The sequence below is a fragment of the Pelophylax lessonae genome (genome assembly GCF_965119305.1).
Source record: "Pelophylax lessonae genome assembly, chromosome: 4".
Lineage (NCBI taxonomy): Eukaryota > Metazoa > Chordata > Amphibia > Anura > Ranidae > Pelophylax > Pelophylax lessonae.
The window spans coordinates 147,657,321-147,682,782 of NC_138771.1; the positions used below are offsets into that span (position 1 = coordinate 147,657,321).

Consider the following 25,462-nt stretch of genomic DNA (forward strand, 5'->3'; position numbering starts at 1 on the left):
GTCTCTCTCTTTCTCTCCCCCCCGTGAAGGCCCGTGCTTCTTTTATCCTATGGATTCGTTTTGGCGCTACAAAACTTTCTTCCAAACTTCACGACTGACATCCAGTACCGCTTACTTTCCCACACATACACGTGCTGACGTGTCCTTCCTACAACAGCGACCCGGAAGTGCAATCCTCGGAGGGGCGGAATCTCGGCGTCATCCTGAAAGCTCTCTATCCCGTCTATAGTGGAGCGCGCTTGCGCGGGTCAGGCGGAGGGGGCGGGTCGATAAATAGCGGCTGTGCAGCGGCGGCGCTCTCTCTTAGTCAGTCAGTGTGAGAAGCACAGCAGCAATACAAGCAGCTCCCGGCCCCGTCATCCATCTCCGTACCGACTGTCACGTCATGGCTTCCTCAGGAGTACAGACAACCACAGCATCCCCTGCGTTGCAGAGAGGCATCGTAAAGATGGTGAGAGGGGGGTAGACGGCTGTGGGGGAGAGGTAGTGGCGGCGGCCAGGTCCGCGCAGTTGAGGTGAGGAGCAGCGGGCACGGCTCTCCCGGGCTCCGCCATGCCGGGGAAGTTGTGTAAAGCGGGGAAAGTTGGTGAGAATTGTGTGCGGCTGTCCGCCGGTCAGAGTACAAAGGACGGAGCTGAGTGGAGGAATGTGCGCCGGGTGACCTGTGCGCCTCTCCAGCTGTTGTGTCCTTTCCCCCCTTTTACCTGCTGCTCACCCCCTCCAGGTGCTGCCCGGGACTTCAGGGGAAGCGCTGTGTTGGCGACTCTTCCTGTCCCCGGCTCTGGGCAATCTGATCCACATTGTAACCTCAGGATCCGGCCAACTGGAAACATTCTATCAGATTTGTAGCATCTACACTCTGACTGATCACTGATTGTATCCGAATCCAGTGCTTCTCTATAGGGATCAACAGCTGCCTGCCATGGGTGACATGAGCTACTGAATTATCACATCTGCCGCTAAGTCCTACTACTGTCATGTCAATCATTCAATCGGCTGCTGATTACTAGTTTTGTCTTCATAGCCTCATGGCCATGGCTGCTCCCACTCCACGCCAACCTCTGCCCCCCTATAATTGCTGACAGCCCCCTGGCCAATCTCTGCCCCCTCCGAAAATGCTGTCAGCCTCCTGGCTAACCTCTGCCCCCCCCCAGAATTGCTGACAGCCCCCTGGTCAACCTCTGCCCCCCCCAAAATTGCTGACAGCCCCCTGGTCAACCTCTGCCCCCCCCAAAATTGCTGACAGCCCCCTGGCCAACCTCTGCCCCCCCAAAAATTGCTGACAGCCCCCTGGCCAACCTCTGCTCCCCCCAAAATTGCTGACAGCCCCCTGGCCAACCTCTGCCCCCCCCCCAGAATTGCTGACAGCCCCCTGGCCAACTTCTGCCCCCCCCCAGAATTGCTGACAGCCCCCTGGCCAACCTCTGCCCCCCCCCCAGAATTGCAGACAGCCCCCTGGCCAACCTCTGCCCCCCCCCCAAAATTGCTGACAGCCCCCTGGCCAACCTCTGCTCCCCCCAAAATTGCTGACAGCCCCCTGGCCAACCTCTGCTCCCCCCGAAATTGCTGACAGCCCCCTGGCCAACCTCTGCTCCCCCCGAAATTGCTGACAGCCCCCTGGCCAACCTCTGCTCCCCCCGAAATTGCTGACAGCCCCCTGGCCAACCTCTGCTCCCGCCGAAATTGCTGACAGCCCCCTGGCCAACCTCTGCTCCGCCCGAAATTGCTGACAGCCCCCTGGCCAACCTCTGCTCCCCCCGAAATTGCTGACAGCCCCCTGGCCAACCTCTGCTCCCCCCGAAATTGCTGACAGCCCCCTGGCCAACCTCTGCTCCCCCCGAAATTGCTGACAGCCCCCTGGCCAACCTCTGCTCCCCCCGAAATTGCTGACAGCCCCCTGGCCAACCTCTGCTCCCCCCGAAATTGCTGACAGCCCCCTGGCCAACCTCTGCTCCCCCCGAAATTGCTGACAGCCCCCTGGCCAACCTCTGCTCCCCCCGAAATTGCTGACAGCCCCCTGGCCAACCTCTGCTCCCCCCGAAATTGCTGACAGCCCCCTGGCCAACCTCTGCTCCCCCCGAAATTGCTGACAGCCCCCTGGCCAACCTCTGCTCCCCCCGAAATTGCTGACAGCCCCCTGGCCAACCTCTGCTCCCCCCGAAATTGCTGACAGCCCCCTGGCCAACCTCTGCTCCCGCCGAAATTGCTGACAGCCCCCTGGCCAACCTCTGCTCCCCCCGAAATTGCTGACAGCCCCCTGGCCAACCTCTGCTCCCCCCGAAATTGCTGACAGCCCCCTGGCCAACCTCTGCTCCCCCCGAAATTGCTGACAGCCCCCTGGCCAACCTCTGCTCCCCCCGAAATTGCTGACAGCCCCCTGGCCAACCTCTGCTCCCCCCGAAATTGCTGACAGCCCCCTGGCCAACCTCTGCTCCCCCCCGAAATTGCTGACAGCCCCCTGGCCAACCTCTGCTCCCCCCCGAAATTGCTGACAGCCCCCTGGCCAACCTCTGCTCCCCCCCGAAATTGCTGACAGCCCCCTGGCCAACCTCTGCTCCCCCCGAAATTGCTGACAGCCCCCTGGCCAACCTGTGCTCCCCCCCGAAATTGCTGACAGCCCCCTGGCCAACCTGTGCTCCCCCCGAAATTGCTGACAGCCCCCTGGCCAACCTGTGCTCCCCCCGAAATTGCTGACAGCCCCCTGGCCAACCTGTGCTCCCCCCGAAATTGCTGACAGCCCCCTGGCCAACCTGTGCTCCCCCCGAAGTTGCTGACAGCCCCCTGGCCAGCCTCTGCTCCCCCCGAAGTTGCTGACAGCCCCCTGGCCAGCCTCTGCTCCCCCCGAAGTTGCTGACAGCCCCCTGGCCAGCCTCTGCTCCCCCCGAAGTTGCTGACAGCCCCCTGGCCAGCCTCTGCCCCCCCGAAGTTGCTGACAGCCCCCTGGCCAGCCTCTGCCCCCCCCGAAGTTGCTGACAGCCCCCTGGCCAGCCTCTGCCCCCCCCGAAGTTGCTGACAGCCCCCTGGCCAGCCTCTGCCCCCCCGAAGTTGCTGACAGCCCCCTGGCCAGCCTCTGCCCCCCCTAAGTTGCTGACAGCCCCCTGGCAAACCTCTGCCCCCTCCGATGTTGCTGACAGCCCCCTGGCCAACCTCTGCCCCCTCCGAAGTTGCTGACAGCCCCCTGGCCAACCTCTGCCCCCCCTTGCCAGCCCCCGAAATTGCTGATGGCCCCCCTGGCCAGCCCCCGCCCCACCACATGACTGACAGCCCCCCGGCCAGCCCCCGCCCCCCCACATGGCTGACAGCCCCCCCGGCCAGCCTCCGCCCCCCACATGGCTGACAGCCCCCCCGGCCAGCCTCCGCCCCCCCACATGGCTGACAGCCCCCCCGGCCGAAGGCTGCCCCTCCCAAATGTCTGGCTGACAGCCCCCCGGCCGAAGGCTGCCCCTCCCACATGTCTGGCTGACAGCCCCCCCGGCCGAAGGCTGCCCCTCCCTCATGTCTGGCTGACAAGCCTCCTGGCCGAAGGCTGCCCCTCCCACATGTCTGGCTGACAGCCCCATGGCCCAAGGCTGCCCCCCACATGTCTGCTGACAGGCCCAGGAGGGCTTGCCCCTACATTGGCTGGCTGCCCTCTCCTCTCTGCCCCTCTGCTGGCTCCTCGGACGAGGGCTGCCCTTTCCCTGTCTCCCCCCCCCGGTTGCTGGCCCCTTGATCAAGGGCTGCCCTCTTCCCTCCTCCCCTCTGTTGCCGGCCCCTCGGCCAAAGGCAAGGCCCCCCCTCCCGTTGCGTACCCCTACTCTGTTTGCCCCTTGGCCAAGGGCTGCTCTACTGATGACTGACAGCACTATAGTCAGCAGCCACCCTCCTGACAGCCCAAAGGATGATGGCTTTAAATGATCAAAAAGTGACAGATGGTTCCAGAAAGTAAGGTGGCAGCACAGAAGCCTAAATTAGTGGGGAAGACTTTGATGCTAGTAAGACTGTGCTGGATCTCATGGACTACTAATTTTTGATCCATATATATAGGCAGGCTGGTTGTACCCAAATGGATTGACTTGGGTTCATCCAGCCTGTCAGGTTTTTGGCATGCAGCTACTGGCAGTGGCTAGAAGTCATGTTCTGCCAGCTGGGAAGGTCCTCCACCCCTAATATATTAGCAGAATGCAATAATTCTACAAGAGGCATTCCCACATCAACACTGAATGTGTGGTTGGGGGAATCAACTTACTTTAATTCCACCTGTGGTGGAAGGAAAGAAAATCGATTCTATTGGCTGCCTTAGCAACTAATGTCTATTTAAATCTAGCCCATCTAGCACCACCCTCTCCACTGATTGACAGTAATGCTGTCCAATAGAGGCTATATTGCTCCTCCATAGATGCAGTGGAGCCACCCTAAAACAGGAGGTTACTGGCCAATCACTAGGTGAAAATAAAGTAAATATCTGAGAAGAAAGCCGTAACCACATCAATGATTAGTAAACTACAATAGATTCAACTTTTGTTTTTGGTAGAGACACCAAAATTTTGGCCGCTGAAATATATTGGGCAAAAATGGTATTTTGCCGATAAGAGAAAAATGTGCAGATAATAGCACTGAAAATGCACAAGATTTTCCTGTGAGTTTGGGGCAATTTTATTCAGTTTTTACCTTGTTTATGGTTGGTTTTCATAGGTCACGTGACTCAAAAATGATAAAAAATATGACACTGGTACATTGATGCGTTCTTTTCAAAGCATTTCAACGGGGAGGGGAGTTTTTTTTTCCCAACTGACGAAAATTGCAGCAAGCAGAAATAACAGTGGAAGGACAATGGACCAGTGTGAAGCCATGCAAAGAATTTAAAGGGATACATTTTTCTTGCGCTAAAGGTGCCGATAATGGACGACAATTTATCATTTAAATTCATGATATTTAAAAAGTTGAATATACAATTGTATGTAAATATGTTTTCAAAACTGTCATTTTCGGCCAAGCGCATCCTGCATTTTCAGTTTCAGCACCAAAATTTCCATTCGGAGCACTTCTAGTTTTTTGGGTTTAGTTACTGTCAGTAGCCGTAGTACACTGCTCAAAAAAATAAACACTTTAATCAGAGTATAGCATCAATTCAATTAAACTCCGTGGGTATTGATTTGGTGAAGTAGCAGAGGGGGTTAATTCGTTTCAGCTGCTTTGGATTTAACAAAATAAACAGGGGCACTAGATGGGCAAAAATGAACATACCTCCAAAACAGGAATGGTTTCACAGTTGGAGGCCATTGCTGACATTTTTTCCCTACTCCTAGTTTGACTGTTCACTAGTTCTGCATTTGACTAGGATCAGTGTTGCTACTGGTAGCATGAGGCGGTACCTGGACTGTATAGAGGTTGCACAGGCAAGTCCAACTCTTGCAGGATAGCAGTCTCAAGAGAATGGAGGAGATTCCAGGAGACAGGCTGTTACTCTAGGAGAGCTGGGCATGGCTGTAGAAGGTCCTTAACCCATCAGCAGGACCGGTATTTGCTCCTTTGTGCAATGAGGAAAAAGATGAGTACTGCCAGAGCCCCACAAAATGACCTCCAACAGGCCACTGGTGTGAATGTCTGACCAAACAGACTTCATGAGGGTGGCCTGAAGACCCGACTTCCTCTAGTGGGCCCTGTGCTTACTGCCTGGCACTGTGGAGCTTGATTGGCATTTGCTATTGAACACCAGTATTAGCATGTCTGCCACTGGCCCCCTGTGCTCTTCAGATAAGAGCAGGTTCTCCCTGAGCACATGACCAAAGGTGGAAGGGTCTGCAGAAGCCCTGGAGAAAGTCATGCTGCTTGTAACCTAGTTCAGCATGACCTGTTGTTGGGTCAGTGATGGTCTGGGGAGGTATATCCATGGAGGGACGCACAGACCTCTACAGGCTAGACAATCGCACCCTGACTTGGATATCAGGATGAAATCCTTGAAACCATTGTCAGACCCTACGTTGGTGCAGTGGGTCCTGGGTTCCTCCCCGTGCACGACAATGCCTAACCTCATGTCGCGTGTATGCAGCCAGTTCCTGGAGGATTAAGGAATTGATACCATTGGTCCCCATGCTCACGTGACTTAAATCCAAAGGAACACTTACTTCTGGGGACATTGTTTCGTTGCATCCAACACCGCCAGGTTGTGCCTTGGCCTGTTCAGGTGCTCAGTGATTCCCTGGTCCAGATCTGGGAGGAAATACACCAGGACACTATATATATATATATATATATATATATATATATATATAACATTCCTATACTTAATTGCTCTCTTCAATCATTTTGCACAGAGCTGCCTTGATCCTCCTCTTCTGCGGTGCCCTGCCAGCATTCCAGGCCCCTCCTCTTCATCAGGTGCCCTCACAAAAAGCTGCTTTCCCCTGGGGCACCTGTGCAGGCTCTCTCCCAAGTCCCACTGTGGCGTCCATTGACACAGCCTGACTCCGCTCTGCCCCGTGTCCCTGGATTTGATTGACAGCTGTGGGAGCCAACGCCTCCTGCTAGCAAATCTATCCAAGGAGAGACACTGCGGCTAGAGCCGCTAAGCTTGTGCACTTTGCTGAATCGGATTGGGCTCAGGTAAGAAAAAAGGAAGGTCTTGGTGAGAGCTGCAGCACAGGTTTTTCACCTTAATGCATGCTTGAGGGTTTGCAACCAAATTGCAGTGGCCTTTGTTGATTAGACATTTCATTTACAGTTGGAATCATTATACTGTAAATGTGCATACCGTAACTCCCACAAATATGTATTTAGACAAGTTACCACCTCTACGGTGTCTTCACCTGAGATCAGTTTCTCTTCCCCTACAATTCCAAAATGGATTGAAAGTCTGATATATAGCCTTCATGCTTCTGAACTCTGGCACATTATCCTTTTGTTGCTCCTACACAATTTATTTTTAATTCAAAGTTTTCAATTTGAGAAGGTTTTCAGCCTGACAAGTCGCGGTCCATTGACCGCTACAGGACCCGTTCTAATAGGAGCGACACAAGACGCTCCGACTTGGAAAAAGGGTCCTGTAGTATTTCGGGGCAACCTCGGAGCGTCTTGCATAGACTTCCATTATGTGAATTGGGATTTTAAATGATAGACTAACAAAGTGGCACATAATTGTGAAGTGGAAGGAACACGATAAAGGTTATTTGAATAAAGCCAGCACAAGAAAAGGCTTCCAAGTAAAATTCTTTATTCCAACATAGATAGTGGTGACATGACAAACTGACGCGTTTCAGCTGTACGCCGTCATCTAGAATAAAGAATTTTAGCACCGACACTTGGCTCTTTATCTTCCCACAGTGCGGTGGAGCTAGGGTGAGTTATTGTTTATGAACATGATAAATGGCTTTCAAATTTTTTTACAAATATGTGAAATGTCGCATGCATTTGTACTCTGCACCGCTGAGTCAGTACTTTGTAGAACCACATTTTGCAGCAACTACAGCTGCAAGTCTTTCTGGGTATGTCTCCACTAGCTTTGCACATCTAGAGTGACATTTTTGCTCATTCTTTGGAAAATAGCTCAAGCTCTGTCAGATTGGAGAGCATCTGTGAACAATTTTCAAGTCTTGCCACAGATTCTCAATTGGATTTAGGTCTGCACTTTGACTGAGCCATTCTAACACATGCTAACAATATACTTTGATCTAAACCATTCCATTGTAGCTCTTGCTCTGTTTAGGGTGGTTGTCCTGCTGGAAGATTGAACCCCTGCCCCAGTCAAGTCTGTTGCAGATTCTAACAGGTTTTCTTCTAAATCTGCCCTTTATTTGGCTCTAACCAGCTTCCCTGTCCTTGATGAAGGAATGAATCTCCAATATGCCACCACCATGTTTCACGTTTGGGATTGTGTGTTCAGGGTGATGTGCAGTGTTAGTTTTCTGCCACACATAGCATTTTGCTTTAAGGTCAAAAAGTTAATCGGTGGTCTCATCTGACCAGAGCACCTTCTTCCACATGTTTGTGTCTCCCACATGGCTTCTCATGAAATATACTTAAAGTGGATATTGGGGGCAGGATCTCTGCTCAGTGATGTCCTGGTCCATATCTGGGAGGAAATAACCCAGGGACACCATCTGTCTCATTCGGAGCATGCCCACACGCTGTCAGGCATGCATACAAACTACTGAGTACCATTTTGATTTGCTGCATTGAAATTTGTGCAAAATAACTAGCCTGCGGCATAATGTTTTCACTTTGATTTTTAGGAGTGCTTTTGAATTTAGCCCTCTGTAGATTAATAAATTTATTTTCAATCAAACGATGGGGCAATCTTTCTTTCGGAAAATTACCCAGTCCATATCAGTATGGATATCCAGCATGATGTTTTTCCCCATTGAGATCTGATGTGTTATCAAAGTTTTTTTAAAAAATTTTTTGAGCAGGGTAGCTCAAACAGATTAAAATAGATCCATCTTTCCTTTTTAATACCACTTGATTGACTCCATTTTGCCTCCTGTGTTTTGCCTGAGTGTTCTGCAGTCACATGTTGTAGCCATCTCTTCGATCACACTTCCGTTTAATCTTTTATTAAATTTTTCAGGAAGAGGATAAAAAATAGGCAAATGCACATTATAGAAAATGTACAACCCTAACAGGAAACAGCTTGACTTAAAGTGGTTGTAAACTCCTATAGGTACGGTGCAAGTTTAGGAGATATTTACTTTTCATACAGCCGATGATGTCGTTGGCGCAAGCGCTCTGAAGGAATGGCCACCCGTACCGTTCCTTCAGAGCCCTGTGCCGTGAATGGCGGCTCCCGCTTGCATGCGCGGGAGTGATGTCATCGCACCTGCGGCCAATGAGGTGGCTGGAGGATGCGAACCAGGAAGCAGGGTGGCCGAATAGGTCAGCCTTGTCACCGGCTAGCGGGCAGCACTGCTGGGGCTTCATTCTAGGGTAAGTATTTTATAAGCTAGTATGCTATACATACTACTAGCTCATAATGCCTTTGCCTTACAGGGTCCTTTCATTTTTTTTTTTTTTTTGGGTTTACAACCTCTTTAAAGTAGGTCATTACAGTGGAAGACCTGTACATCAAGTATGAGGAATTCACAAACCTTATCATTGTGAAGAGCCACATATATGGAAAACATCTGGTTTACAAAAGCAAGAATTGTGATCCCCTTCATCTGCTCTAGGTAGCGGTCTATATCGGAGTACACCTCGGTGAGAAATTGCATGAAAGTGTACGCTATAAGATTCCAGGTTATAAGGTTATCCATTAAGGGTGGAGTTGCTGATCACCCTGGCTTGATCAAATTTTACTGCCTGTTCAGACTTATGATTTGGAGGTCATCTTGGAGGTGAGCAGACCCTCATGCAATTTCTCACGGTACTGCTTTGCAAGAGGTGTTCAATCACAAGGATTATTTGAAGTGGAAGTGTCTCAAGCTTTACAAAGAGTGTAAAAAGAAATGTAAAGGCGAAATCAAGGCGGCCAAAATAGAACTAGAGAGACCTAGCGGAAGTGAGTAAAAAGGACCCCAAGAAAATTAAGTATATAAAAACAGTAAGAAAGCGAGGCCAGAACACATTGGCCCCATAAAAGATGAAGGAAATCTGGCCACAGAGAAAAGGCGATAGTGTTAAATAATTTCTTCTCTTCAGTCTTCGCAAAAGAATCTGGGGGGCTACACTAGCCCAGCTTGTAATGATAAATTAAATACACCTCAGGAAGTACCCCCATGGCTAACAGAAGATAGTCTTGGAACTAAACTAGAGAAACTTAACATAAACAAATCACCGGGACCGGATGGCTTGCACCCGAGGGTTCTTAAAGAGCTCAGCCAGGTGATTGCCAGACCATTATTCTTTATCTTTAAGGATAGTCTACACGCAAACGTGGTACCAATATTTAAAAAAGGGCCGAGATATATCCCGGGTAACTATAGGCCAGTCAGCCTAACATCAGTGGTCTTTAAGATTTTGGAGGGGATGTTAAGGGACCATATACAAGACTTTAGTAATGAAAACGGTATTAGTAGTAATCAGCATGGATTCATGAAAAATTGTTCTTGACAAACCAATCTATTAACCTTCTACGATGAAGTGAGCTGCCACCTAGATAAAGGTAAGCCTGTAGATGTGGTGTATCTGGACTTTGCAAAGGCCTTTGACACCTTTCCCCACAAACGCTTACTGTACAATCTAAGGAATGTAGGTATGGACCATAGGGTGAGTACCTGGATAGAGAACTGGCTCCAGGGGAGAGTCCAGGGGGTGGTGATTAATGGGGAGTACTCGGATTGGGCAGGTGTGGAAAGTGGGGTCCCCCAGGGTTCTGTCCTGGGACCAATCCTGTTTATTTATTCATAAATGATCTAGAGGAGGGGATATCTAGTACAATCTCAGTATTTGCGGATGATACTAAATTAAGCATGCCAATATCTTCTATGCAGGATGTGGAAACCTTACAAGCAGACCTGAACAAAATAATCGGGTGGGCAACTACATGGCAGATGAGGTTTAATGTTGAAAAATGTAAAGTAATGCACTTGGGCGTCAAATACGAAACCAAGCTACTCACTAGGGGGGAAACCTCTGGGTGAACCTAAGATGGAAAAGGACCTGGGAGTACTGGTAGACAACAGGCTTGGCAGTGGCATGCAATGCCAAGCCGCTGCAAGCAAAGCCAACAGAATACTGGCATGTATGTAAAAGGGGATTCACTCCAGAAATAGAGATTATTCTCCCACTCTACAAGACTCTGGTCCGGCCACATCTGGAGTATGCTGTCCAGTTCTGGGCACCGGTCCTCAGGAAGGATGTGCTGGAACTGGAGAGAAGGGCAACAAAAATAATTGGGGGAATGGAGGGCATCGGCTATGAGGAAAGACTACAAGCAGTGAACTTATTCTCTCTGGAGAAGAGACGCTTGAGGGGGAAATGATATCAATGTACAAATACTGTACTGGCGACCCAAGCATAAGGAACACACTTTTTAGAGAAAGGGAATACAATAAGACACGTGGCCACTCACTAAAACTAGAGGAAAAACGGTTTAACCTTAAAATACGTAAGGGATTCTTCACTGTCAGAGCAGTAAGGATGTGGAATTCGCTTCCACAAGCAGTCATATCAGCAGGGAGCAAAACTATTAGATGGGCACCTTAAAGACCACAACATACAGGGGTATACAATGTAAGGTTAACAGCAAACACACACACAGGTTGAACTGGATGGACTGATGTCTTTTCTTCAACCTCACAAACTATTATGTACTCTTTGATTTGTGGGAGTCAATTATGATGCAGTGCTCTGAATGGAGTGTGCTCAAGTGGCATCTATTTAGAGCTCATTGCGTATGCTGCGGGGTGACGGTCACCGGCGGCTATAAATGTAAATTTCCCCTAAACTGTGAGGAAATATTCACTGTACCTACAGAAAAGCCTTTCTTATGCTTACCTGTAGGTGCAGGTGAAAAAAGACTTTACTACCGCTTTAACAAACTTGGAGGCAAGAGGATCTTATGGCATGATCTCCAAACCAGCCAGAGGAAGCGTTGTACTTCAGAAAATACAAAACTTTCCTAAATACTGCGCTCAGCCTGATGGGGAAGTCCATATCGTGCTGCCGGCACATAGCACTATATGGAGCTAATGATAAAGTTCATACGTGGTGACAGTCGCTACATGTGTTCGAGGAGATTGACCAGCTATGTTCAAATGAACAATTTAAAGTTTATGCAAATATGTCTTTGTTGTAATGCCCCATTGAGACTAAAGGTATTTTTTTTTTTTAGGTGCTTTCTGGATGTGCCATAATTGTTAGAGGACAGCCACGTGGAGGTCCACCGCCAGAACGTCAAATCAACCTTAGTAACATCCGTGCTGGTGCACTGGCACGCAGAGCTGCTGCTTCTCAGCAAGATGCAAAAGATGTGCCAGATGAGGTAAGCATAAACCTTATTAATGTCCCTTTCTTAGTTTATATAACTTGCACTTTTTTCTGGCTAGGAATAAGCAACAGGTTTCATGTAATGGGTAAGTGCACTTTATACTTGAAGTTGCAGGAGTTAATTTTAGGCAAAAGGGGTAAATGGGTTTAAATGCCTGAAGCATTCTATTTTTGGTTTTGTGCAGTGGGGTGTGTAATGTATGTGTATAGCAGGGCCCTCTAGTTCCTCCTGTTTTGAACTGTATTGTAACTGTATTGTCTTCCTTCACATTGTAAAGCGCTGCGCAAACTGTTGGCGCTATATAAATCCTGTATAATAATAATTATACTGTACATCGATTAGCCATAATTATAGCCACCCACCATACCCTCTGAAGGTATGCTGTTGTATCTGGCACCAAGAAATCAGTAAAAGATCCTTGAAGTCCTGTAAGTTGCAAAGTTAGGCGCCCCCCCCCCCTATGGATCAGACTTTTTGTCCAGCACATCTAACCGATGCCTCTACTATATTGAGTTCTGGAGAATTTGGAGTCCAAGTCAACACCTAAAAGTTTTTTGATCCTCAAACCCTTCCTGAATTTCAGACCAGGCCACCTTCCATTACTCTGTGGTTCAGATCTGTTGCTCCCCTTCCAATTGCAGGTGCTTTTTGCTATGGACATAGTTCAGCACGGGCACCCTGAAAAGTTTGCAACTGTGCAGCCCCATACACAATAAAGTGCGATGGACGGTTTTCTGACACCTGTCTGTCTAAACCAGCATTAACTTTTTTTAGTAATTGGATTGGACTACCTGGGCCAGCCTTCGCTGCCCATGACCTTGTCACCAGCTTTCCTTCTTTGAATCACTTTTGGTAGGTCCTGAGCAGCACAGACAGGAACATCAGTTTTGAAGATTCTCTTACCCAGTTAGATATTAGTTTGGCCCTTGTCAAAATTGTTTAAATCCTACGCTTGCCCATTTTTCTAATTTCAACACATCAACTTCAGGGACCACATGTTTACTTGCTGCCTAATATATCCCACCTACTTTCAGATGCCATTGTAAGGAGGATAATGCTCACTTTAAATGTCAGTGGTCATAATGATATAGCTCACTTGTGTGTTTGTGCCATGAGTGAACAGCTTAATTCTAAATTCATCTTTCAGATAAATGAAGAGTTGTGAATGGCCATCCATTAAATCTGGCCATATAGATTTTTTATTTTTTGGCAGGCTAAATTAAGAAAAATCTAACAAGATTTCGCCATCCATGCCATATGTGCGTGGACAAATCTCCTGCTGCGGTTATGTTTTAACAGCCAACCCAGATGGCTCAGATTACCCAAAAAGTGGCTTTATCTGATTGGATGTAGCAGCTGTCCAGCCAGATACTTCCCCTGGCTCCTTCGGTATTTCAAAGGATGAGATGGAGAGGGTAGCAACAGGGCCATCAAGTGATTGAATTTTGCTGGTTTATTAATTGGCCAACATGTGCAATATATGGACACTTTGTTCTCAGACTTGAGATGTCCATAAAATCCTAGGTGGCTGTGTGCATAATTTGATCACTGACCATGCTTGGACAAATCTAATGCAAAGATGTGATCTGAATGTTGTTAATTTCAAATTCTGCATTTTCACTGGCTCTGCAAAATTACAGTACCTATAAACTTAATACTCCAACCACAACCCCCATAGCCCATGTCCCCCCTCTCTGACTTTTCTAACAGGATCAATACAAATCAGTCCCCCCCCCTCATGCCAGGGTACTGGTAGTAATCATGGATTCTGACCTGCCCTTTCAACCCTAAATCTAATTGCCATGCAGATTTTGTAGACTTCACCTCCGTAACATCTCAAAAATCCATCACTTTTTTTTAACCAAATGAATCCACCAGGCAAATTTATTCATTCCTGTATCTCACCTTGACTGTTGCAGCTCCCTCCTCCATAGGCTTACCCCCTCTTCAGTCTATCATGAATGCTGCTGCCAGACTATTGCACCTTACCAATCCCTCCTCTCTGCCAATCCCTCCTCCCTGCCTTCTGATTGCCCAACTAAAACATTAAAAAATACCAATATACAAAGCCACCCACAACACTGTCCTAAGCTACATCACCAATCTCATCTCAATATATAGCCCAAACTGTCCTCTCCATTCCTCCCAAGACCACCTGCTCTCTGGTTCCCATGCTCATCCCAAAACTTCTCCAGAGCCTCTCCCATCCTCTGAAACTCTCTACCCAACCTGTCAGGTTATTTCCTACTTGTCCACTATGTTTTGAACAATCCCTGAAAACCAATTTTTTCAGGAAAGCCTATCTCACCTTCATGTAACTAAACTTTTAATATCTCAGATTGGCTTATCCCTCAAGGTTTTCTTTTATACCACTTGCCCCTCAACAGATTGTAAGCTCTTATGAGCAGGGCCTTTCTATCCCTCAGGTTTTGATTTGTATTAGAACTGTATTGTCTCCCTTTATAATGTAAAACATTGTGCAATCTGTTTAATATAAATCCTAAATGTGTATTCCGATTAGTTGCTTATCGTGGACTGCTTATCGTTATTTTGCATGTGTTCAGCCATTGCTGCATTGGTTAAAGGATGGTTGTATGTATTGAGTTGTATTTGACTGCTGTGATCTTCAATGAAAGTTTGATTTTTTTTCTTTGAAAATTGTTAGTCATTTTGCATGAACTTTTTGCTGCTAGCCTCTCAGTAATATGAATCGGCTGTTCATTTTATTGTACTGAAACACTAGATCTGTCATAAAGGTTTCCTGGTTTCTAATTATAAATGAACGCTTTTCTATCCTTATGTGAATGTTGCGGTTAGTGGAATGTTAATGCCATCTACTGGCAGCCTCAGGAACTAGCCTATTCGGTTTTGCAAAGGTATGAGAAATGAAGGCCTGCTTCACACTAGTGAAATCTCTGCAACTTGAGTGTCAGAGAATCACATGACAAGGGAAATAAAATATTGGTGCCAGTTAACATCAACGCAGCTCAAAATGTAGAGATTTTTAAAAAAAAGTTCCGGAGCTACTTAGTTTCCAGCATGTTGGCCCCATAGACTTCAGTGTAAACCTTCAGAAATCGCATCTGCTTGTACTTTGATGCAATTCTGATAAGATTTCAGTTTTTTAATGACTCGACTCTCCCCTCAAACCCATCCTTGTTCCTCCCAGCCACATTGTCTGACAGCAGGAAAGATGTACTTGAAAAATTGTGTGCTTTGTTCATCCACGGCCACAGATTTAACACTAGGGACCCTAACTGCAAGGACTAGGTCAAGCGCATTAAACTAGTCATAGATGCCTCTTAAAGTGATTAAGATTCAAACGTTAATAAAAAAAATAACATGTTACACTTGCTCTATGCAGGGACTTTGCACTGAGCAAACCCTGATCCTCTTCTGGGGTGCCCCGCCGGAGCTCCTGGCTTTGTGTCCCCATGGAGGGCCACTTTCTATGGGGGCAGGGACGTAGTTAAGTGGGGGGGGGGGGGGGTTTACAATATACATAAAAAAAATTGCTCTAATGCATTATTTTAATGCTGCTGCCTGCAGTTACTCCACCTGACCACCTGGAGCACTGCCTGGGCTGTAGGCTTGGGATGAGGGAGGCTCTGGCTGACAGTGCTCTCGTCTGTCTTCTCTGCCTCCACACCTCCTCTATTCCAGACTGAGATTCCAGAGACATGTCTTGACTTGTCAAGAAGCTTCCAGGAGGACAGCAGCACTGAGAACAGAGCGGGAGGGAGCAGGCAGCAGCTATCCCACCCACTGACACATGATCCGCTCCTCATCTTTGCGCTGCTACTTCCTGCCTTTCGCTGTCGCTTGGGCAAGGAGCTGCCTGAGTCTGAGTGCTGTTAGCTCATCCGAGCCTGCCTGTTTGCCAGTACCACGCAGAAGGATCATCTCCATTTTCTCTGAAGTGCTGCTGTGCTGGAGTCTGGACCTTAACATTGACTCCAGGAGGACAGGTCACCAACAACCACCAGCAGGGTTCGTACGGTCATGAAAATCTTGGAAAAGTCATGGGATTTTGACAGGACACTTTCCAGGCCTGGAAAAGTTATGGAAAATGAGTAAACCCCACTAAGTTTTGGAAATCATGGAATTTTGTGCAACTATTTAATTTAGAAAATGTCTCTGGGCCCCCTGTATTCTGTGGGAGTGGGGGATAGTAAGTGGAATATTTTAGGTTTCGGGTTTAGTTGGATTAATCAGCCGCAGCGCACTGCACAGCTGAAGCCTAGTAACTGGCCTCTTCAATATGAATAGACCATGACAGGCTGGGAACTCTGCGGCGGATTGATCCGCCTAAACCTGAAACCAAGAAATAGTGCACTTATTGTCCCGCTCCCAGGGGCATACCAGTGGGGAGGGGGGGTGCGCTCACTGGGGGGTGTCAGCCGGGCCACCTGGATCGCTGCACTGGGGGCGTGTCAGGCCAGTGTCCACCGGGCCGCCTGCATCGCTACACTGGGGGGTGTCAGGCTGCACTGGGGGGTGTCTGCCGGGCCGCCTGCATCGCTACACTGGGGGGGTGTCAGGCTGCACTGGGGGGTGTCCGCCGGGCCGCCCGCATCCCCGAACTGGGTGGGGGTGTCAGGCCACACTGGGTTGGGGGGGGGGGGGGTGTCAGGCCGGTGTCCGCCGGGCCGCCCGCATCGTTGCGCTGATGGGTGTCAGGCCGGTGTCCGTATCTCCGTGTGAAGAAGGCAGCGGCAGGAAGAAGGTCAGTGAGTGCCTGAGGAGTCTCGTTTTGTGTGCTGGATAGGATGGGGATGGGATGGGGCAGCTGCAAAGAGATTAATTAAACTTTCCATATTCCTCATGCTGTCGCTGAATGCTTGTTACTACTCTCAGCGGCTGCAGGAGGAATATGGAAAGTTCAACTCATTTCTATGCAGCTGCCCCATCCCCCTCCTATACAACTTCCTTTGCTGGCCCCCCTCTTTAGCCCCCCGGTGTTCTTTAGCGCCCCCCCCCGTGTTCTTTAGCGCCCCCCCCCGTGTTCTTTAGCGCCCCCCCGTGTTCTTTAGCGCCCCCCCGTGTTCTTTAGCGCCCCCCCCGGTGTTCTTTAGCGCCCCCCCCGGTGTTCTTTAGCGCCCCCCCCGGTGTTCTTTAGCGCCCCCCCCGGTGTTCTTTAGGCGCCCCCCCGGTGTTCTTTAGCGCCCCCCCCGGTGTTCTTTAGCGCCCCCCCCGGTGTTCTTTAGCGCCCCCCCGGTGTTCTTTAGCGCCCCCCCGGTGTTCTTTAGCGCCCCCCCCCGGTGTTCTTTAGCGCCCCCCCCCCGGTGTTCTTTAGCGCCCCCCCCCCCGGTGTTCTTTAGCGCCCCCCCCCCGGTGTTCTTTAGCGCCCCCCCCCCGGTGTTCTTTAGCGCCCCCCCCCCCGGTGTTCTTTAGCGCCCCCCCCCCGGTGTTCTTTAGCGCCCCCCCCCCCCCGGTGTTCTTTAGCGCCCCCCCCCCCCCGGTGTTCTTTAGCGCCCCCCCCCCCCCGGTGTTCTTTAGCGCCCCCCCCGGTGTTCTTTAGCGCCCCCCCCGGTGTTCTTTAGCGCCCCCCCCCGGTGTTCTTTAGCGCCCCCCCCCCGGTGTTCTTTAGCGCCCCCCCCGGTGTTCTTTAGCGCCCCCCCCCCGGTGTTCTTTAGCGCCCCCCCCGGTGTTCTTTAGCGCCCCCCCCGGTGTTCTTTAGCGCCCCCCCCCGGTGTTCTTTAGCGCCCCCCCCGGTGTTCTTTAGCGCCCCCCCCGGTGTTCTTTAGCGCCCCCCCCCGGTGTTCTTTAGCGCCCCTCCCCGGTGTTCTTTAGCGCCCCCCACAGTGCTTTTCATCTCCCCCCCATGCTCTCTGGCTCTCCCTGGCTCCCCCCTCAGTGATTTCCAGTTCCCCCCCTCCCCCTGTGCTCTCCATTCCCCTGGTTTTTCCTGCTTCCACCCCCCCTGCGCCTCCCAACCCCCCTGCAATGCTTTCCAAACCCCCCCTTATTTCTCTCCAATCCCCCCTCCTCCGTTCCATTCAGCTCCTCCAGTGCTCTCTGCTTCCCCTGTGCTCTTCTGCCCCCCTCTTCTATCTTCTATCATGTCCGCAGTTCTTGACCTTCTCCTGTATCATGTTGTTTTCAGTCTCTGGCCATCTCTTGTATCATGTTGTTTTCAGTCTCTGGCCATCTCTTGTATCATGTTGTTTTTCAGTCTCTGGCCATCTCTTGTATCATGTTGTTTTCAGTCTCTGGCCATCTCTTGTATCATGTTTTCAGTCTCTGGCCATCTCTTGTATCATGTTGTTCGCAGTCTCTGGCCATCTCTTGTATCATGTTGTCTGCTGTCTCTGGCCATCTCTTGTATCATGTTGTCTGCTGTCTCTGGCCATCTCTTGTATCATGTTGTCCGCAGTCTCTGGCCACCACCTGTATCATGTCCACAGCCCCTCACTTTTTTTCCCAGGACTTGACCCCTGAGTATAGACAAGAGTAAGCGCCGCATTTGTGCATCAGTGCCATCAATACCAGTCCACCTGCACCTCCATCATGACTGTGGCTTGGGCCTAAAGAAAAGAGTAAGCGCTGCATTTTGTGCATCTGACTGCCATCCATACCAGTCCGGGTGCACCTCCATCATGACTTCCTAAACTGAAGCTTTATCCCCAAACAGGAGCCGCCATTAACCACTTAAGCACTTGAGCTTTCTTTTGGTGGTATTTGATCACCTGTGTGATTTTTTGATCATGCGCTATTAAAAAAAAAAAGCCACAATTTTGCAAAAATAACAATATTTTTCACATTTTTTTATGAAATTCCCCCCAAAAAAAATGTAAAAATCAAAATTTTTTAACATTTTAGGCCAATTTGTTTTCTGCTACATATGTTTGGTAAAAAAAAATCGCAATAAATGTATTTTGATTGGTTTGTGCAAAAGTTTTTGCGTTTACTAAGGGAAAGATTTTTGTCATTTTTATTTTTTTTTTTACGAGTAATGGCGGTGATCTGCGATTTTTTTTTTTTTTTTTTTTTTTTTTTTTTACGCGGGACTGCGACATTGCGGGGACAGATCGGACCCTTGACTGACATTTTTGACACTTTTGGGGATACCAGTGACATTACTACAGTAATCAGTGCTATACATATTCACTGTTACTGTAAAAATAACAGTCGGGGAAGGGGTTAACTTTATTGGAGGAGGAAGGGTTAAGTGTGTCCCTAGGAGCGTGCTTCTAACTGTTATGGGATGTGGCTGTTTGTGTAACTACAGAGATATACGATCATGCATAGCAGGACCGTATGATCTCTGCACTTACACAAGGGAGAATGACAGGTGGCTTTGTTTACATTAGCCGCCTGCCTTTCTCCCTCTGTAACGGACAATCCCGAGTGACCGGCAGACATCGGGTCCGCCCGTCACACGCGCAGGAATCGGTGAGCGAGCGGGGGCGGGAGCGCGCCTCTGTCGGCGCGTGCTCGCCCCCTATTGGCTGGCAGGCAAGTGACGTACCCATACGTCACTTTGCCTGCATGGGGCTGACCGCCGCAGTATATGTACTTGCGGCAGTCAGCAAGCGGTTAATCTTCTTTCTCCAGTTACAGTATATTGGTCAAATTACAAGTTAACTTTATGGGGGTAACACATTTTCAGCTAAAGTTAGTGTGTTCACAGGATAGCAATGCCAGGGAAATGCAGCTTTAAAATGTATGGCTTCATGATGAGAAGTATGAGAGGTGGCTGGAGAGAGATCAGGACACGGGACGTGCTAAATGTACAGTGTGTGTCGTAAAATGTTTGACCTTTCGAACATGGGAGAGGCAGCGCGGTCTAGCGATGCTAAAGGTGCAAAGCGCCAGTCTGTAGCTGCGTGCTCGACAGCATCCGATCGCTGGCTTTTTCACCCGTGCGCCTGAAGTGACACCAGCTCCCAGCTGCGGCAGCGGTGCTTCCATCTCATTCACTGTAAAACAAAGGGACCATTTTGAGTCACGCTGTATCCAGAAACGAAACCCTTACTGCAGAGGTACTGTATACTACAAAGCTTGTCATTTATTTTAGTAAAAATATGCTGGGTGTGACATGGATTTTCTTCTTATTTAACATGTATACATAGACATTTCATGAAACTTTAGGTCATGAATATTTACGTGAAGTCATGGAAAAGTCATGGAATTTTATTGGTAAAAATGTGTATGAACCCTGCACCAGGTGTCTGTGTGCTGTGTTCTAGATCTGAACTTCAACCATGAATCAAGTTCAGGGCTACTAGAACAGTTGGAGTTTTTTTCTTCTGTTTTTATAAACTTTTTCATAATCTCTTATCCTCTTATTTCATGCTTGCAATGCATACCTCAGTCTCAACATTAGAGTGTAAAATAGGTGTAAGGTTGATCTCTTACAAATGCCAATCCTGCCATTCTGCATATAAGCACAGTGGGCAGGATGGATTTTTTTTTCTTTGCTCTTGTGTTATCTATTTTATGACAGATTGGCTCTGAAAAAAGAAGGCAACCTACAAATGAACAGGCTCTCTATCCCCATGGGTGTGCTATCTGTATGGCGTGCTGTGCTACTATATTTGAATGCTGCCCTGAAGGTTATTAATCCCTATGCTGCTAGCCTGCATTGTAGTCCTGCTGAGGAGGTTGTTGATCCTTTCCATGCAATGCTAGGCCTACTGGTCTTAGCTTAAAGTGGTAGTAAACCACAAAAAATCTTCTCCCTGAAAATGAATGGAATAATGTGCTAGTATGCATCGCATACATTATCACATTATTTTTGTGGCGGTTTTGTTACATATTTGAATGTATTCTGTGTTAATTATCTCACAGCAGAGCAGAGTCTCTGTTCATATCCCCAATTAGTTGCTGTTTTAATAATTTCCAAGAGCAGTTTCACTGCTGGCAAAGTTTGTTGACTGAGGTGCTGGGTGCTGAGTCTTCTATAATTGTTAGCAATTTGGGATTGTGGGCAGAATATCCCTGTGATTCCGCTCGCCGCCACACCGATTCCAAATCGCAAGGCAATGCTGGCAAAATGCAGCACGTGTTTGTGTTCATTTTTAGTAACACCAAAATGTGGTGTAGTTTTGCTGTGACTGTTCTATTTATCACACAAGGATCCAAAACCACACCATATTTTGGTGCCACTAAAAAAATGAAAGGAACACACACGTGCTGCATTTTGCCAGCATTGCAGTGTGATTTGGAATTGCAGGCAGAATCATGGGGATACTGCCAGCCCGTGATCCCATATCACTACATGTGAACAGGGCCTTAATGATATCAACTAAAGGCTGGGCTGAGTCTTCCTTTGCTTTTGTGATGCTGTTTCCTGGGTGCACCGCATTCTTAGTAACTTCTTTTTCTGTATGGACTATGCGGTGTGTCTGCAAAGTACCACTTCTCTTGTCCTGTATGCCGGTTTAACAAAAAATCAGTGTGCTTTGCTGCTTCCTTCCACAAGATGGTGCCCTTTGCATCTCCCCAGTAAAGATCCCACATTGCTACATGTGAAAAGTCAGGGCCTTTCAGGCTAACACAACAGCAATTATGGAGGCCTCAATGTATTTTATAGGTACAAGGAAACCCAGGTTTTGTTTAACCATGTCTCTTAGACCCTCCCACTCTGTTTTGCCACACCCACTCTTTTGCTGCGGTGCGCTACGTGCGGCATAAGTCACTTCCTCCCTGTCATGTCCCTCATTCTCAGAAGCTCGGAAGTTGAGTTATGTTCTGTATGTATGAACAATGCACAGTGCCGCTTCTCTTGTCTAGTATGCCAGGTTAGCAAGTACCCAGCTTTAGGCTGGACAATAGCCAACCAAGCTGGGCAATGTTCATAAGAACTGGAAGAAGGCAAAACTGAAATCGGGCTCAATTTTCAATTGATCTGAGAAAATAGAATTAAGAATGTGCTTACTGTGAGCAACAGTTTTCCTTTTGCCAGCTTTTTTTAATTTGGTGCAATTTTGTTTTTTTAAAAATACTTTTGTACCTACTGCTAACCCCTCCCGAATAAAAATGTATCTATGGCCCTGTATTGGGGCACCTGTGCCAGTGTGTCCATTGACACAGCAGGACTCGACCCCGCTCCCATGTCACTGGATTTGACCAATGGCTTCTGCTGCTATCACACTATCCAATGAGGACAGACAGTGGCTGAAGCTGCTGGCCTCATGCATGTTGTGGGTGGGGTGGGCTCAGATAAGACAAAGGGGCTCTTGCGGAAGCTGCAGCACAGGTTTTTCCCCAAAGCATAGAATGCATTCAGGTAAACTTTGAGACTTTACATTCCCTTTAACTCAGGGATCGATAAACCCCCAGGCGCCAGGTCGCCATTGCGACTAGAAAATGCGGACTGGTGCCTGGGCTGCTGTTTGCCCCAGTGGCTAGCATGGGGGGGAGCAGCTGGGCGCACAATTGCCGGGTGGCTGGCAGGAACATTTGCTGTCTGATGCAAGTGCTGTGAAGCCGGGTTAAAGGCAGAGAGGGCTGGGTTAGAGTAGACGAGGGGCTGTAAAATAGTAGGAAGGGGTGGGTTGGGGGAGGAGCAGAGCTACTGGGCAGAGTAGAGCCCCTGGCAGGAAGTGTGCCCTGTGCAGCTCTCTCCTCCCGCTGGGTGCGTGTCTACATCGAGCTGTTCGGGGAGACTCCCTAGAGCAGGAACCGACAGCTCTGAACGGGCTCAGCAATGGCACCGAGCTGGACACCACCTTGCAGGGATCTCCCGGGCGCCCTGGCTCCCCCCCGGATTGAGCTTTCACTGTGGCTCCGAGTCAGGTCTGCTCAGCCCGAGAGCCCCCTACCCCCTGGACAGCCGGTGTGGCCACCTATTAGTGCCTGTCAATGCTGCCTTATCTGTGCAGCCTCATCAGTGCCCATATTAGTTTTCAGCAATGCTGATTTTTCAGTCCCAATTAATGCTGCCTCGTATTGCCCTTGCATCAGTGCCCCGGCGGTGCGCATTAGTAGAGAAAAATTACTTATTTGCAACATTTTATAACAAATGAAAGGGTTTTGTTTCAAAATGTTCAGTTTTTTCATCTGTTTAGCAAAAAAAGAAAATTGTTCAATCACATAAAATGCCAATAAAATACATTTACGTTTTTGGTTATAACATGACAGTGGAAAATGTCAAGGGGTGTGAACTTTTTCAAGGCACTGTAGGTGGCAGAGGAACCACTGAGGGGACCAGGAATCTGATACTTTTGAAAGTCTGGTTCTGAGAAGATCTCGGGGCAACAGCAGCAGTTGACAGTGATATAAATATTTACAATTTTATATGCAGGAACTGTTAGGCCTCTTGCGCACTGCAGCTTGCAAAAGCTCAGTACAGCGTTTTTTGTACTGATCTAAAATGCAGCCCATTGTTCACAATGTGCCTCTACACCCAGACGAGTAAACAAGCTCTGCGTATTGAGTAAAAAAATAGAAAATCAGTGTTCCCGGTCAGTTTTTGCGGTGAGAGCAAATGCGCTCATATGCATACATACGAGTATAAATCTGAATTCATGTTCCCTAGGAAGGTATTGTGCGTGCGTAAATTTGCGAACGTACAAATATGCACCAAAAAAGTGTGATTTGTGCAAAACAAATGCCTGAAATTATTCAAAAAAGCAGAAACTTAAACCGCACCATGTGCAATAGGCCTTATTGGCAGTTTGATTGTAGTGGCAGGGTTGCTGAGCTCCAGGAACAGACTCATTTAAACTTAATAGCCACAAAGTAATATCTTTGCACTAAATGACTATACAAACCCAATCACTGCCTTGTAAAAGTAGCAGTGACATCCCTATTCTGCCCATACTTTGTGGCCATCCTGGACAAGGAGAGAGCAGCAGTGACTGGTCTTCATAATGAAGGTCCTGCACAAAAGGAAAATTCAACTGGTTTACTTCAGTTCTGTGTAAAAAGTACACAACATACCAAGAATGTCTCTTGAATAAAAATTTGCTTATCCTGTAGTTAAGCTTTAAAGTAGACCTTCCATGAAAAGGGGAAGTCCACTTTACTGTTGAACCCCCCCAAGTGAAATGTGCAAGTGGAAATGTTATCAATTACCATCCCAGGCCTCCGATGAATTTGAGAGGTTTGGGTGAAGTCACTGCTGCATCCCAGGAAAGCTGTGGGCTCAGAATTCTGATGCCCTCCTGAAGTATTTTTGGGGCTCTTTCACACGGTCCGCCTCCGTAGGCGGATCCGTGTTGCTCAGCGGGGATCGATCCGCAATCCCCGCTGAGCCGGAGGATAACAGCTCCGTCTCCGCTTGCAGAGCGGAGAGGGAGGTGTCTCAGCCCCCGCTGCCCTCTATGGGGGATCGGATGAGAGCGGACCGCCTGTCCGCTCTCATCAGATCCGATCCGCTCCGATTACTGAACGGATGGAAAAATAGGGCTTCCATCCGTCCAGATTTCACTGACAGGATCGGATGCGGATGGCAGCGGGTGTCAGCGGAGGTGTCTCCGCTGACATCCGCTGCCCCATAGAGCCGCATGGAGGATCCAATCAGATCCGCCTAAAAAACTGACAGGCGGATCTGATCGGATCGCCCGTGTGAAAGAGCCCTTGCATTATTTTAATCATTGTTTTGATTCCTGGCAGGCCCCAGTCTCCCAGAAGCTATTCTTTCCTATTTCATTTGGAAGATGGGTATTAAAAGTAAAGCAGACGTTCAATTTTCATACTGGATCTGCGTCTAAGTTTCTCACGTCTAGGGATTTTCTTCTTAAAGCGGAGTTCCCGCCACCAAAAAAAATTTCAATGAAAATACCCCCGGGACAGTCAGGGCTAGTACATTCCACAATGGCTAGCCTCTGATCTGTCCCGGTTCGCACTTACCTGCAAGAAGAAATACTCACTTTTAAAAAATCTTCTCCAGCGCTGCCATCTCAGGTGTGGGCAGCTTGAAGCCAGCGCGATCCTCTTCTGCGTCCTCTTCCATCCTCTTCCGGCCCACGATGCACTGCGCCGGCCCCGCTGTCACTTCTGGGACCGCAGCGTCATCCCTGCACAGCGTCTGGGCCAGTGTTAATTTTGGCAGCAAATTTCAATTTAGTTTTAGTCTTAGTCTTAGGACTAAAATGGCATTTTAGTTTTAGTCCTATTTTAGTCTTCTGCAAGTGTTTTAGTTTTAGTCGTATTTAGTCGACTAAAACTCCAGTATATTTTAGTCGACTAAAACGCCCTACATTTTAGTCGACTAAAACTCATTTTAGTCATCTATAATCAAATGGGTGTAGTTCAATTGTAATTTGTAATGCATTATTTAAGCATTTCTCTACAATTTCCAAACTCATTATATACTACTGCTGGTCCTGGAGTGAAAAATCTAATATGTTATTATTTATGCTTTGAGCATGCACCAATGTTAATTTTTGGCAGCAAATTTCAATTTAGTTTTAGTTAGTCTTTTGACTAAAATGCCATTTTAGTTTTAGTCGTATTTTAGTCATCTGAATTGTGTTAGTCGACGAAAACGTTTTAGTCGGTTTTAGTCGACGAAATTAACACTGGTCTGGGCATGCCCAGAAGCTGTTTAGCAAGGTATGACTCGCCTGAACCGGAACTGACGTCGGGGCCGGTGCAGGCGCATTGATT

The 25,462-nt window shown here is 48.4% G+C and overlaps 1 protein-coding gene across 1 annotated transcript in view; it reads left to right on the forward strand.

The window, feature by feature from the left end:
* Nucleotides 1-263: 263 nt before the first annotated feature.
* SND1 (staphylococcal nuclease and tudor domain containing 1) overlaps nt 264-25,462 on the forward strand; it is a 967,943-nt gene continuing 942,744 nt past the window's right edge. Inside the window, exons 1-2 of the mRNA XM_082257077.1 lie at nt 264-451; nt 11,747-11,896. Of these exons, the coding sequence (XP_082113203.1) occupies nt 386-451; nt 11,747-11,896 (216 nt within the window). The 5' untranslated portion in view covers nt 264-385. The remainder of the gene's footprint in view (nt 452-11,746; nt 11,897-25,462) is intronic.